Source organism: Aegilops tauschii, chromosome 3 (genome assembly GCF_002575655.3).
Source record: "Aegilops tauschii subsp. strangulata cultivar AL8/78 chromosome 3, Aet v6.0, whole genome shotgun sequence".
NCBI lineage: Eukaryota > Viridiplantae > Streptophyta > Magnoliopsida > Poales > Poaceae > Aegilops > Aegilops tauschii.
In genome coordinates, this window is record NC_053037.3 from 108693209 (window position 1) to 108709128 (window position 15920).

The window sequence follows — 15920 nt, forward strand, 5'->3', positions numbered from 1 at the left end:
CAAACACTACTAGCTAGCTAGCTTGCCACTACTGCTAGTATATTATTACTCGTGGATAAGAAAATTCGAGCAGGTCGATGATGAGGTAGCTGCCACCTTCCCAAGCTGCATTAAGATCTCGCTCACGGGTCACGAGCATGAGACGTTGAGGCCCTGTAGCTCGATCAGCACTAGCTGAACCAAGTAACCGTTAGCTAATCGTAGCCATATGAATGTTGAGAGATCTACAGCTTCCAAGTGATCTCTCTCGCCTTCTTAATTATGAATGTCACGAGCAGAGACTAGCTACCGACTCGTCCGCTCCACACGTATCGGCGCCGCTCCGTGAGCGGCGAGGTGGATGCATACGTACCCTATCCCTCGACGGTATATAAAGCTCGCCCCCTCCTTCACATTGATATTCAACTCACACTTGCAATCGGTCAGAGTTCACTAGCTGCTAGACGTCAGCTGCTTGATAATCAGCCAGAGCTTTCCACAGTTAGTTTGCGGTTGGTTTCTTGCATCAAGGGCAGCTTAGCTAGATCGATGGCGCCTAATGGTGACGCGGCGGTGGCGGCGGCGGCGGAGGCGGTGCCGATGGGGCGGCCGAGGCAGCAGCCGAAGCCGCGGAGGATCTCGATGGAGGGGCTCCAGCGCGCCATGTCCGACCTGGCCCTGGAGTTCACCAAGAAGGCGGCCGTGTTGGACGCGGCGGCCAGGCTGCCGGCGGTGTCGGAGCAGGTGGACGACGCGCGCTGCGAGTGCTGCGGCATGACGGAGGAGTGCTCGGCCGAGTACGTGCGGCGCGTGCGGGAGCGGTACTGCGGGCAGTGGGTGTGCGGGCTGTGCGCGGCGGCGGTGACCGACGAGGCGGACAGGAGCCGGAGCACGACGGAGGAGGCGCTGGCCGCGCACATCGCCGTGTGCGGGCGGTTCAACCGCCTGGGGCGCGCCAACCCGGTGCTCATGCAGACGGAGGCCATGAGGGAGATCTTCAGAAAGAGGGGCAAGTCCAACAGCCCCAGGGACAGCGCGCGTGCCGGTGGCCTCTCCAGGAGTTCCAGCTGCATGTCTGCCATCACCAAGGACCTCAACTGTGCCATGAAAAAATAGTCAAAGGAGTATCCGACCTCCTTTTCGCCTGGCTGTGTGCAGGCCAACGCAAGAGGATCGTGAAAGCTACGTATATCTCATAAAGCTATGTATGTACATACAGCTCAAGCTCAGTGTGGAATCATCAGTGCTATATGCTGCATGATATTAGTATAAGTTTTAGTTAAACAAAGAAGAAGAAAAAAAATCAGTACTAGTTCAGGACGAACGAAAATTGTCTACGTGTAGAGCCTTTCGGCCTGTTTTTTTTTTTTCTTTTCGTTTCTATGCTCGGCTTGGTGTCTACTACGATGCATGTATATATATACCACCCTGTCTTTGTTTTAGGGTACCATGTGTTAGAGTAGTCATTATGGTATACGACTTCTAGTTCAAGTCAGTTTTATACCCCTACCCCAAGTTGGTTTGTACCCTCTTATATACTCTTGTATGCCGCACCAAATCATCAACAAGCAACAGTTTCATTCAGCTTTCATGGTATCAGATACCGGTCCTAGGGTTTAGGGTATGCCTCCGCCAACAACGCCACCGCCGCCGCCGCCGTCCGGCTACTTCGAGCGCCGGGCCGCACTCATCGCCAAGGCTGCCAACGCCGCGGCCGCTTCTCTCTCGGCTCTCACCATAGCTCCACAAAACTACCCTGCACCCATCCTCGCCGCACCAATATCTCTTGCTGACACAATCTCCGACGTCAGCCCCTACATCCCCATAGTTCTTGATCTCGCCGCCCACAACTACTATCATTGGAGACATCTCTTCGATCTCCACCTCGGCCGCTGCAACCTGCGCTCGCATGTCGCCGCCAACTGTCTTCCCCGCCCCGACGATCCGCAATGGTTGAAAGACGATCTCGCGATCGTCCAGTGGTTCTACACCCGCATCACCACCGAGATCTTCAACATGCTCGATCACGACGGCGCCACCGCTGCCAACATCTGGCACTCCCTCCGTCAGCTCTTCCAAAGCAACACCGACGCTCGGAAAAACGCTCTCCACACCGAGCTTCGCAATATGGTGCAAGGAGACGCCCCGATGAACCTGTTCTGCCAGCGCGTTAAGACCATTGGTGATGAGCTCCGCGAACTCGGCGATACAGTTAGCGACTCACAGCTAATCAATATCGTCGTCGTCGGCCTCAGCGAAGACTTTGACAAGCAAGCCTCGTTCATACCGATGATACGGCCCCCTCCTACCTTCGCTGAAGTTCGTTCCTTGCTACAACTCGCGGCGGAAACACAAGCTCGCAAGGACTCTTGCCCCAAGGTCTTTCATGCTGCGGCTCATCCTCCTCTGTCGTCTACACCAGCGCCGCCTTCCAGGCCGGCTCCTGCCGCCGGGCCGTCCGCATCGTCATCTGTTCAACCACCCCCAGGCTGGCGTCCTAGTCCAAACTATCGCGGCAAAAACCCTATCTACAGGCCGCCGTCGACTCGTTCGGTTCCGCCTACGACATCACCAGCACCGAGTCCTGCACCACCCACCAGTGCTCCATCTGCGGTTGCATGGCGGCCTCCTCATGATCCTTGGACGGGGCTTGTTCAAGCATGGCCCATGCCCTGGTCCGCTCCGTCCACCCTCGGTGCTCCGCCGGCATACTCAGGTGCCTGGCAACCCGGCCTTCGGCCGCCTACTGGTGCTCCCGGGGTTCTCAACCCCCGACAGCCGGCCAATGCCTATCACACCGCCCCGACGTATACTCCTTATGGTCATTACAGCACCGACGGCGGCGCCTACTACACACCTCAGCCGGCTCTGCTCCCGACGCCACCCCCACCACAGCCGGCCAATGCCTACTACACTCCCCAGCCGGCCCTACTGCCTTCACCATCGTATCCGCCGGCACTGCTTCCGACGCCACCCTCACATGCGACGCCGAGCTGGGATCAAGCTGCCTTTCTCCAGGCCATGAATAACTTTGCTGCACAAGGAAACTCAGGTACGGATTGGATCTTTGATTCAGGGGCCTCTAGTCATATGTCTGCATCTAGTAATTGGTTATCTTCTTGCACTAAATCTCCTTTCCCTTCCATTATCCTTGGAGATGGATCATCTATTCCTATATATTGTGTTGGTCAGGCTCAACTTCCCTCTTTCACCAAACCTCTTTTACTTCACGATGTTCTAGTTGCACCCGCCCTCATTAAAAATCTCATCTCTGTTCGCCAATTTACTTGCGACAATCTAGTTTCGGCTGAATTTGACCCTTTTGGTTTATCTGTGAAGGATTACCTGACCAAAGCCGAGATCGCTCGCTTCAATAGTTCCGGTGATCTTTATTCTCTTAATGGAGTTCCTGCCGCCACCCCTCCAACATCCATGCTGGCCTCCGTCGATCTCTGGCATCGTCGCTTGGGCCATCCCAACCCCGCCGTCTTAGCTTCTATGCTTAGTGAATTTACCATACCATGTAATAGGGACTCTCATAATTATGTGTTTTGCGAGTCTTGTCAATTAGGCAAACATGTGCGTCTTCCCTTTAATTCCTCTAGTTCTTGTAGCACTTATCCCTTTGAATTAATACATTGTGATTTATGGACCTCTCCCATTGCAAGTGTATCGGGTTTTAAATACTACCTTGTTATCCTAGATGATTTCACCCACTTTGTCTGGACTTTTCCTCTACGCAACAAATCCGAGGTCCATTCTCTTTTCCTTACTTTTCAACGCTATGTGTCTGTTCACTTCTTCCTCCCAATTCGCTTTATCCAATGTGACAATGGTCGCGAGTTTGATAACATTAAAAATCGTACTTTCTTCTTACATCATGGCATCCTGCTTAGGTTCTCATGTCCCTACACCTCCCCTCAAAATGGTAAAGCAGAACGCTCTCTTCGCACCCTCAATGATATAGTTCGCACTCTCCTCATTCAATCATCTATGCCTCCCAAGTTTTGGGCTGAAGCCCTACACATGGCCACCTTCCTTCTAAATATTCGACCTTCTAAAACTAAACCCAACACTACTCCCTATTATTCCCTCTTTCTTTCCCACCCCGACTACTCCGCGGTTCGTGTTTTCGGCTGTCTCTGTTTTCCCAATGCCTACGCCACTTCTGCAAATAAATTGTCACCACGCTTTATCCCATGTGCTTTTCTCGGCTTCTCTGACGAGCACAAAGGCTATCGCTGTCTCGACCTTCACACCGGACACGTTCATGTCTCTCGTCATGTCACGTTTGCTAAGCACATTTTTCCTTTCTCACACCGCACTACTACACCATCCAACACCCCTAGCTCCGCAAACACCCCCTCTCCCCGTCCTTTCCAACTATATACTCCCCTACGTGCCGAACACAACTTATCACCACCACCATTAACACCCACCATAGCCAATCCCAACCATACACTCACCCCACCCGAGACGTCCCCAACACCCCCGACCCCTGCTCCCTCCCCAACACCCCCAGCCCCTACTCCCACTCCACCACCCAGCCCTACTCCTTCGTCCGACTCTTCCGCTGCGCCGGACTCACCAGTACCCACCTTACCCCCTCGTGCTATTCCTACAGCAGCCCCGATTAATGATCATCACATGCGTACTAGGGCCAAATCAGGATTTCATCAACCCCAAGACCGCCTAAACCTTCATACCTCCGTATCTCTCACTTCTCTTCCAAAGAATTACAAAACTGCTCTACTTGATCCCAATTGGGCCGCTGCCATGCAAGAAGAATATAATGCTTTACTTCAAAACAACACCTGGCAACTTGTTCCTCGTCCTCCCAATACAAATATTATTTCTGGCAAATGGATTTTTCGCCAAAAGTTCCACTCCGATGGGAGCCTCTCACGATATAAAGCCAGGTGGGTTTGCCGTGGCTTTTCTCAGCAATAAGGAATTGATTACGAAGAAACCTTCTCTCCTGTTGTTAAACCTAGCACCATTCGCACCGTTCTTAGTGTTGCTGTCTCCTCTTCATGGCCCATTCACCAACTTGATGTTAAAAATGCTTTTCTCCATGGTTCCCTTCAAGAAACTGTCTACTGCCAGCAACCTCTGGGTTTTGAAAATCCATCCTTTCCAACTCATGTATGTCTTCTTCAGAAATCTCTCTACGGTCTTAAACAGGCCCCACGAGCTTGGTTTCAACGCTTCTCCTCCTTCATTCAAACAATAGGCTTCACTCCATCTCTCTCCGACACCTCTCTTTTTGTGTATCATCAAACTTCTGACACTGCCTATTTACTTCTCTATGTAGATGATATCATTCTTACCGCCTCCTCTCAAAAGTTCTTAGATCATATTGTCTCTCCTCTTAGATCTGAATTTTCTATGACTGACCTAGGACTCCTTCATCATTTCTTAGGCATTGCTGTTGTTCGAGATTCCTCCAGCCTTATTCTTTCCCAACGCCAGTATATTCTTGATCTTCTTAATCGTGCTGGTATGCTTGACTGTCAATCATCTCGTACTCCTGTCGATACTAGTTTTAAACTTTCGGCTACCGGTGAACCCTTTTCCGATCCTACTCTCTATCGTAGCCTAACAGGTGCTCTCCAATATCTCACCATTACTCGTCCTGAAATCTCTTTTGCTGTTCAACAAGCATGTCTCTATATGCATGATCCCCGGGTTCCTCACTATAATCATGTTAAACGCATTCTTCGGTATTTAAAAAGAACTCTCAATCATGGTCTCCACCTCAATAATTCTTCTCCAAACTCGCTTACCGCATACTCTGATGCAGACTGGGCTGGTTGTCCTGACACTCGAAGGTCCACTTCCAGTTTTTGTGTTTTTCTTGGTAACAATTTGATTTCTTGGTCTTCGAAAAGACAGGTTACAGTCTCACGTTCGTCGGCCGAGGCTGAGTATCGCGCTGTGGCACATGCCGTTGCAGATACAATCTGGATTCGGCAGTTACTCTCCGAGCTACACAGGCCTATTGAGCAGGCCACTATTGTCTACTGGGACAACATATCAGCAGTCTACATGACCAGCAATCCAGTTCAACACCGACGCACAAAGCATATTGAGATTGATATTCATTTTGTTCGTGAAAAGATTGCTCTTGGTCAGGTTCGGGTGCTTCATGTTCCTTCTACGGCTCAGTTTGCTGACATTTTCACGAAGGCACTGCCTACTAAGCCGTTTCGAGATATCTGTTTCAGTCTCAACGTCGTCGAGCCTGCCGTTGATACTGCGGGGGGATGTTAGAGTAGTCATTATGGTATACGACTTCTAGTCCAAGTCAGTTTTGTACCCCTACCCCAAGTCGGTTTGTACCCTCTTATATACTCTTGTATGCCGCACCAAATCATCAACAAGCAACAGTTTTATTCAGCTTTCACCATGTGTGTATGTGTATTGGCTGAACCTGTTGCAAGTATATACAGTTTCTGAGACTCGTTACGAAGGAGAAAAAAGAATCAGATATTAGATTTTCCTTTTAGGAGAACATGCAACTTTATTACTTAAAAGTTAAAACACGTATGGGATTTCATCAGATACAATCTGCAAAATGCAATCAGGTGGATTTTGGAACCACAACTTGCACATCACATGACTTACACCTTCCCTAGCTAAAGAGACTCCGTTTCGCATATTAGCTTTCTTTTGGGTCAAACTTGCTAAACTTTGACTAAGTTTATAAAAAAGAATTAATATCCACATCAATGCCATTAGAATCATCATTCAACATAATTTTGTACCATATATATTTTTTATTATGAAAGTTTAAATTGTTTTCGATAAACTTGATCGAACTTTATAAAGTTTGACTTAGGTTAAAATTAATAAAAACGGAGGAAGGAATAAGCAACTTTGGCCTTCTTCTCATGTCTCGAATGTCATTCCTGTACATGGCTGTACACCGATTCCGCCACCACACGCGCACAGCGACCCCCTTTCCATCATTGGCGTCATGTCTGCTATCCATAGACCATACACCGTTCTGGATCATCACTTCCTTTTCCTCATCACTCACATAGACAATCCACTCCTGCAACCAAATGGATAGAGCGCCTCGGGAGTCACCTGACACTCGTGGGATCGCCACCGAAACCCCCTTCTCCGAGTGAAGAAATTTCCAAAACATTGCAAGTGCGGACAAGCCCATAACCTATGAAATATTGTTTCCTTTCTCCCACAGGCAGTACAGAACACACCTTGCTTGATTCTTCGACGATGTAACTTCACGCCAAAAGCCATTCCGTTTCTCATCAACCTCCACATGCTTTGCCTGGTGCGTTCATATCCGACAGCAACAACCAGCTCCTATGCTTGTTCACCAATGATGAGGTCTTAGGCCGCTCAGACCTTGCCATGTTGATCGCCATACAGAGACTGCTTCAGAATGAATGAACTTTACATGTTCTTTTTTTGCGGGATAACTTTACATGTTTTCGAGAGAAAGATCAAAGGAATTTTTCCATCAGTGAAGTTGTTTTCCTTGTTTCCTCTATGTTTTGTTTGCTCCGTAAGAGCATCTACAACCGCATTTGCTTAATATGATTCCCTATACGTGGCATGTTTGCGGACAGCGACTAGTCACCCCTCATTTGTTCGCGTCCACAGTCGTCCCCCTTACATACAAACCTCCAAATTCATACAATCTCATGCAACATAGATCAGATGATGTACTTCATAGTTCATATATGACATAGGACATAGTTAGGACATAGCATAAGGGAGTTCATTATACATGCCATCGGTCTACCAAAATTAGGAATGTTCTATTAGTTAAAATAGGGCTATAGAAAAAGTTCACCCACAACTGCTCTTGCCCTTGTCTTCTTGGTCGAGATAGTAGCGCTAGAAGATGACATAGGGGTCGAGGCGGATCTGCTCGGCGGGAGGCGTTGGATGTGGCACAGACAACCCGGATTTGCTCCACCATGAGGGCATGCGCCGCCCAGGCTTGCTGCTTCACCATGATCCTGGCAAGGGTGTCATCCACGACCTTGTCCGCCGCAACACGCCTTCACCCTCTCGCACCAGGCACACCAGGCCTCAGTCTTGGCTTTGCTACCATAGCTGGTGCATACCTGGTCATACGTACATGCGGAGTTCACCTCGGACTTGGAGTCCGACTTCGCAGGGACTAGGATCCAACTTCGAGGTTGCTCAGATGCCGCGGGGCCACCCTCGGGGGTACGTCATTACCTCCAGCCGCCTCTCGCCAACTCCAGATCGGAAATGTACACGCGCCTCGATCCACCGATGTATGCATTGCCGCTGCTAGATCAAAGCCCCACTGGCTCGTAAGTTTTTTTTGCGAAAAAATTCCGATTTATTGATCTTCAATCATGGCAGTACAAGGAACACCAGAAATAATAAAAATTACATCCAGGTCCGTAGACCATCTAGCGACGACTACAAGCACTGAAGCGAGCCGAAGGCGCGCCGCTGTCATCGCCCCTCCCTCGCCGGAGTCGGGCACAACTTGTTGTAGTAGACAGTCGGGAAGTCGTCGTGCTAAGGCCCCATGGGACCAACGCACCAGAACAGCAACCGCCGCCGATGAAGGATAACGTAGATTGAAAGGATCCAATCCAAAGACACACGAACATAGACGAAAAACAACCAGATCCGAGCAAATCCACCGAGGATAGATCCGCCGGAGACACACCTCCACACGCCCACCAACGATGTTAGACGCACCACTGGAACGGGGGCTAGGCGGGGAGACATTTATTCCATCTTCAGGGAGACGCCGCCGTCTCGTCTTCCTGAGCAGGACACAAAACCTAACAAATCTGAAAGGAGCGATTAACAACGAAGCCCTCTCGCCGGCCCTTGCCAGGATCCACCTCGCCTCCATGGCCCTAGGGCCACCGAAGACGAGGCAGACCTGCGGCGGAGTCGGCGAGAGGCACAAACCCTAGACTTTTTTGGTGGCGGAGGAGGAGGCGGTTGCGTTTTCTTTTGCCGTCCTGGTACTGGCTCGTAAGTTGCAAAGGCACGGGTGAGGGCGCGCCCGACCCTTCAATAGGTGTGCGCCTATTACTCCATTCACCGCGAGCTTCAGATGATGGATTCAAGCAGCGAGGCAGCCGAAGCTTGGGTTTCCTACCGGGACAGGCGGAGAACCAACCGGACGGTTATCTCCTTCCATCCGAGTCGGGGATGAGATCCCAGTCGACAGATCTGAAGTTTTCGGACACAGATCCAGTACCCGCCATGCCGGAAATGGTCGAAGGTCACCGGAGAGGAGCTTGCCGGAGCGGACTGGAAGTTGAGTGGCAAATGGCTAGGGTTCGGACCAAGGTGCAGATAAGGACGAGCTATTTTTAGGACCGGGGTGGGCAGGTCCAATATGGCGGACGCGCCCGGGTGAGTCTGGGCACCCCGAAAATGTTCATGAAGCTTTAATGAGTGTTGTGAAACTTGAAAAGGTGTCAAAGGGTTTTGAAAGGTGTTCATGTATTTTTAAATGTTCATGTATTTTGAAAAATGTGTGTGAAATTTAAAAGTGCTCATTTTTCTATCTAAATTATTTTCTGTTCATGGAAATAAAAAGTTTCAAATTTAAGAACGAGTTCAAAATCTGTAGAAAACATTTGTATATTTTAATTTAATGTAATTCTAATAAAGTGTTCATGTAGTATAAACAATATTTGTGTAAATCTAAAAATATACATTTTAAGAAATGTTTGTGTAGTTTTTAAAAACTTCCATGTCAAAAAAACATTTTCTTAAATATTTTTTTTAAATTTACTGTTCATTGGATGGAGATGAGCCCGAGTTCATAAATGGTTATTCGTATGGATCTGTCTAGGACACATCTAGATGTGACATAGTTATATCACATCTAAACTGATGTCCACTCTGTTTGTGGTCTATTTTTTTGTCTTTGTTTTTTTTATTTCTTGTTGCTGCATTATCTATTTGTGGGAGCTTAGATGTGACATCCTTAAAAAACATCTAGATGTGAATTAAACAAACTGTATTCATATCCCAGCCTACTATCTTAAGCGATAAAATTTCGTTTGTCTAGCTAGCCTAGCCCACTATCCCGAAGTTTCCGATCCATGCACTATGGGGAGGTAAAATGTGTCGGTTATAGCGGTGCATACACTCGGCAGGTCTATATGTCGCCCGTACCAATTCCTAATAGGAATTGCCTATGGGCGATCACTAGCAAGCCGGCCATTAACGTGGATGCTCGCTGCGCGCTGTAGGTCTGCTATGTTCTGGTTTTCTATTTTTTCCGTTTTTATTTAATTTGTTTTTTCATTGGTCTTCTTTGATTTTTTTGTCATTTTTTTGTTTTCTCATTTGTATTTTTGGTTTTATTTCTTTCTTCAATATACTTTGGTTTTCTTTTCGTTTCCTTCTTGGTTTTCTATGTTTTTTCCTTTGTCAGTTTTATTGGTATTCCTTTTTTTTCTAACACATGTCTACTTTTGCTGGTACACAATGTACATTTGCAGAGCACACGTGACACATTTGCATGCTACACATTGGACATTTTTTAAATATATGATGTATATTTTTAAAACACATGCTTTGAACACTTTCTCAAACTTGCGATACATACATTGCACGTTGATATTGAGCAGAAAACTAATTGCACGTTAATATCAGGTAGAAAAGTTATTGCATATTAATATTAGGTAGGATCAGAATTACGTGTCAATTGCGTGGATGCTCTATATTTAATATATAATTACTTGCACACTAAACATGTTATGCGCTCGCCATTGGAGCAATATTGGTCGGTGGATTGACATTGTTTGATGGCTAAGATTTGTTGGATCTGCACCTTTGGGTCATTTTATATTGGTACGGATACATGGTAACATTTTCTAAATGCACATTGTACATTTTTAAATTTTCTAGAACCGCACAAACAATTTTTTTTACATTGTATGAATATTTTCAAGAATTTCACGGACTTTTTTCGGAAACACGTGAAATTTCTTTAAAATGTCATCCACATTCTTTTAATGGAAACAAATATTTTTAACCTCCATAATTTTTTTTACATTGTATATAATTGTTTTATAAAAATTCATGCACATTTCCTTGAAACATGGTAATATTTCCATAAAATGTACATATTTTTTAATGGTATGAAATATTTTTACATTACAGGAAACATATATTGTATACGCATTTTTCATAATTCCACATAATTGTAATTGTAAACACGTGAACATTTATTCATTGCACAAACATTTTTTCTGGAAGTTATCAACATTGTTTTAAGTGTGTTACCAATTTTTTATATTATGTTAGCATTTTTATAATTTGTGGTTTGAAATTTGGTGTGTAAATTTTAGTTTTTGAAAATATATGCATTTATATAATATATAAATATAACTAAAAAAGAGGAAAACAAGGAATTCAAGTGACATCAGCATGACATCATCAGGACGAAGCACGTCCTACTGGGCCGGCCCACCACTGATGCCTTGTGGGCGAGGCAGCCGTCTGGCTTGCAGCAGGCGGCACATAGCCTTCCCCAGATACACGAGGCATCGCTCATGTACTTCTTAGTAGTGTCCCTCTAGCGCAGTAACACCTGACCACTTTCACCATATGCTTTGTTTGAAAAACCATACTGTACAATCTGGGTGGATCCTATCCGGCAAAAAAAAATCTGGGTAGATCCTTTTACGTACATATCTATCTGCTGTGTGCAAGAATGTACCTTTTTTTAACTAGGTAATTGCCCGTGCGTTGCAACGGAAGAACAACAATCATGTATGCATGAGTGATATATTTAGGGCATGCTTTCAATAATAAATTAACCAAGAGCTCTTTACCATCCTACTGTTACAATATAAAACATGTGCAATACATATATTAGTTGAAAATAGACATATATAGATTGTACATAGTTAAAGTCCACATGCATTGCTACAGAGAAAAATAATAATATGATCACCAAAATGCAACTTTCTCATTTCCTAATTAATCTGTGGCACCTTGTTCCACTGTGAATTATATTTTCACTCGAGAACCAACAAACCTAGTATAGTGTTACAATCAAATGGCATCAAAGTACTAATAAAATAGTCTTCATATCTACTCCCTCCGTCCGGAAATACTTATCGGAGGAATGGATGTATCTAGACGTATTTTAGTTCTAGATGCATCAAATTTATCCATTTCTTGGACAAGTATTTTTGGACGGAGGGAGTACTTTCTTACGCATTGTCCGTGGACAGATTATGATAAGAAAACAACATTATCCAATTCCTTGCGTATATCTGAATAAGATGAAACCACGGTAATTATCCAATTCAAGGGCGAAGAAGATACATAATTTAGTTCATCGCATATCTGCATGAAAAAAATAGTCATGGTTAAACTGTACAAAACATTGCATCACTGCTTCTGCAGTTGTGTCCACTATGATCTTTTCTCTAACAAAAAAAACATTGAATAACAACTTGTCAGGAAACTCTACACAAGGCAACATTCACTCTCCTAGGTCACGGCTGAACACAGAAATCACGAATATAGTTTATCACCTGTGAACTTGCTTTTGCGCGGCCAAGATAGTGTGTTACCTATGCGTACGCGCATAGGTATGAAATCAGTCGGCCATGCTGCCGCCGACGGGCTCTGCTTCAACACAACCACCACTACAAGAAATATGTCAACTTATGACCTTCTCTCAGTGACCCCGGCTAAATTGGTCATAAATCCACGGCCATTTCGCTTGGAAGGGCTCAAACCCTCAAATTGCCTTACACCAAATGGTCGTAAAGCAGACAAGAGTGGTCAATGACCTTCTTTCTACCTGATTACGACCAATATAAATGGTCATGAGGTTGTGCACATGGATGCATTGGTACTTAAGGTGTCGCTCAAGGTGGGCACCGAGGCCACTTCCTTTAAAAAAATCTATGTGCCATGTAGGCCTCGGCCTATCCAGGAAGAAATGTGGGATGCCCTCATATTACTAAAAAAACATATATTCGGCGCAACGAAAATGAGAAACTAACAAGTTTTTCATTAGAATAGAAAAATAATAAACTCCTTCATGAATCTTGCTATATGGTTTAGCAATTACAAAACTACACGTGTAATTCAAAAAAATGTTAATGTTAATACGTATTTCAAAAAATGTAATCATGTGTTTAAAAAACTAAATGTGTGTATTTGAAAAGTTTCATGCATATAAAAAATGATAATCATAAATAATATTAGATATGTATAAAAAATTCATGTATGCAAAAATAATCATCAGTACGTATATATGAAAATTTTACAACATATATATATGGAAAAGTAGATAACAAAACAAGATTTTCTAAAAATGTTAATCATGTATTTAAAATTTTCTAACCAATATCAACAATGTATTATATGTATACAGAAATGTACAGTGTGTAAAAACAAATGTAGACATCAAAACGTATGTATGAAAAGATGTTTTTTTTGTTGGGAATATATGAAAAATATGTTAATCATGTATTTGAAAAAAGTTAAACATATATAAACAATATGTACAATGTGTCTTAAAAAAATGTAGACCTGTGTTCAAAATATTACACATCAAAATATTTATTAAAAATGTTAATGATGTAACTAAAACCGTTTAATATCTATAAAAAATGTTTCTAGTGTACACAAATTTGTTCATAAAATATGGTCTAATATTCTTGAAAAATGGAGAAGTTCTTTTACAACAAATATTTGTAGGTTCTTCACAAAAAAACTCATTTTGGAAACTCGAAAAATAGAAAATGAATATGCGGAAATTTGTCTTTTTCACGAGAGGTGGATCAAAAACTTTTTACATGCAACCATTTGGTCAATTGTGCATTAATATGGCCTAGTATTTTAGAAATTTTATTTGGTCCAATTTTGCAATAATTATTTGGTAGGTTCTTAAAAAAATTCATTTCTGGCGCTCGAAAAATGGAAAATGATTTTTTCGTCCAAAGAAAATGAAAACTTTCTTAGGCAACATTGTTTGCCATTCCAATATGCACCCTTGTGCACAATATGAGATCATTTGAACAAACTATTCCATGAATGTGGCCATAAGATTGATCATTTGCCTTCAAAGTCATTGATCTCCACACATGATAGTTTGTTTGTGAGAACACTTTTTTAAATAATTGCCGTATTACAAGTTTATTATTTTTCCTGGTAACTTGGCCACATATAATGACACAATGCGAAGGATTTCCAATTTTTTGATTTCTTTTTGATTTTTTCATGCCTGTTCAAAATGCGGTAAAAACGGCGGGCATGACCGTTGCTAGCTAGTGGGTGAATCTTGGAAAATTTTGATGTTTCTCTAATTAAATAGATACTTATGTATCTAGAAATGATTTTTGGTAAAAATAAAGAGCAAACTATGAGGCAACTGTAGTTCAAATTTGACCCGCTTCCTGCTGAATCGGCAAAAAATTGTCTTTTTCACGAGAGGTGGATCAAAAAAATTCACACTCAACCATTTGGTCAAGTGTGCATTAAATATGGCCTAGTATTTTAGAAAAATGATTTGGTACAATTTCACAACAAATATATGGTAGGTCCTTAAAAAAAACTCATTTCGGGCACTCGAAAAAATGGAAAATGAATTTTTTGTCGATAGAAAATGAAAACTTCCTTAGGCAACATTGTTTGCCATTCCATGATGCATCCTTTTGCACAATATTAGATCATTGCAACAAACTATTTCATGAATGTGGCCATAAGATTGATCATTTGCCTTGAAAGCAATGAATCTTCACATATGATAGCTCATTTCTGAAAACACTTTTTTAAAATAATTAGCATATTATAAGTTTATTATTTTTCCTGATAACTTGGTCACATATAATGACACAATGCGAAGGTTTTCCAATTTTTTAATTTTTTTAATTTTTTATGCCTGTTTCAAAATGCGGTCAAAACGGCGGGTTTGACCGTTCCTAGCTAGTGGTTGAATCTTGGAAAACTTTTGGTGTTTCTCTGATTAAATAGATACTTATGTACCTAGAAATTATTTTTTGAAAAAATAAAGAGCAAACTATGAGGCAGCTGTAGTTCATACTTGACCCACTTTCTACTAAATCGGCGGAAATTTGTCTTTTTCATGAGAGGTGGGTTAAATTTTTTGACACTTAACCATTTGGTCAATTGTGCATTAAATATGGCCTAGTATTTTATAAAAATTATTTGGTCCAATTTTGCAACAAATATATGGTAGGTCCTTCACAAAAAAACTCATTTTGGGCACTCGAAAAATGGGAAATTGATTTTTCGTCCAAAGAAAATGAAAACTCCCTTAGGAAATATTGTTTGCCATTCCAAGATGCACCCCTGTGGACAATATGAGATCATTTGAACAAACTATGCCATGAATATGGCCATAAGATTGATCATTTGGGTTGAAAGCCATTAATCTTGAGACACGTTAGCTCATTTATGAGAACACTTTTTTAAAATAATTTCCGTATTATAAGTTTATTATTTTTCTTGGTAACTTGGTCACATATAATGACACAATGCGAAGGTTTTCCAATTTTTTGAATTTTTTTGAATTTTTATGCCGTTTCAAAATGTGGTCAAAACGGCGCGAATGATCGTTCCTAGCTAGATGTTTAATCTTGGAAAACTTTTGATGTTACTCTGATTAAATAGATACTTATGTACCCAGAAATGATTTTTTATAAAAATAAGGAGCAAACTACGAGGTAGCTACAGTTCAAATTTGACCCACTTCCAACTGAATCGGTAGAAATTTGTCTTTTTCACGAGAGGTGGATCAAAACTTTTGACACCCAACCATTTGGTTAAATGTGCATTAAATATGTCCTAGCATTTTAAAAAATTGATTTGATACAATTTTGCAACAAATTTATGATAGGTCCTTCACAAAAAAACTCATTTTGGGCACTCGAAAAATGGAAAATGAAATTTCTGTCCAAAGA

The 15920-nt window shown here is 43.1% G+C and overlaps 1 protein-coding gene across 1 annotated transcript; it reads left to right on the forward strand.

The window, feature by feature from the left end:
- Positions 1–393: 393 nt before the first annotated feature.
- LOC109787103 (uncharacterized) lies at positions 394–1564 on the forward strand. The gene has a single exon (XM_020345663.4). The coding sequence runs from the start codon at positions 529–531 to the stop codon at positions 1093–1095; it is 567 nt and encodes a 188-aa protein (XP_020201252.1). The 5' UTR covers positions 394–528; the 3' UTR covers positions 1096–1564.
- Positions 1565–15920: the final 14356 nt, after the last annotated feature.

Coding starts and splice junctions, on each gene's coding strand:
- LOC109787103 (XM_020345663.4), top strand. CDS start 529: ATGGCGCCTAATGGTGACGCGGCGGTGGCGGCGGCGGCGGAGGCGGTG.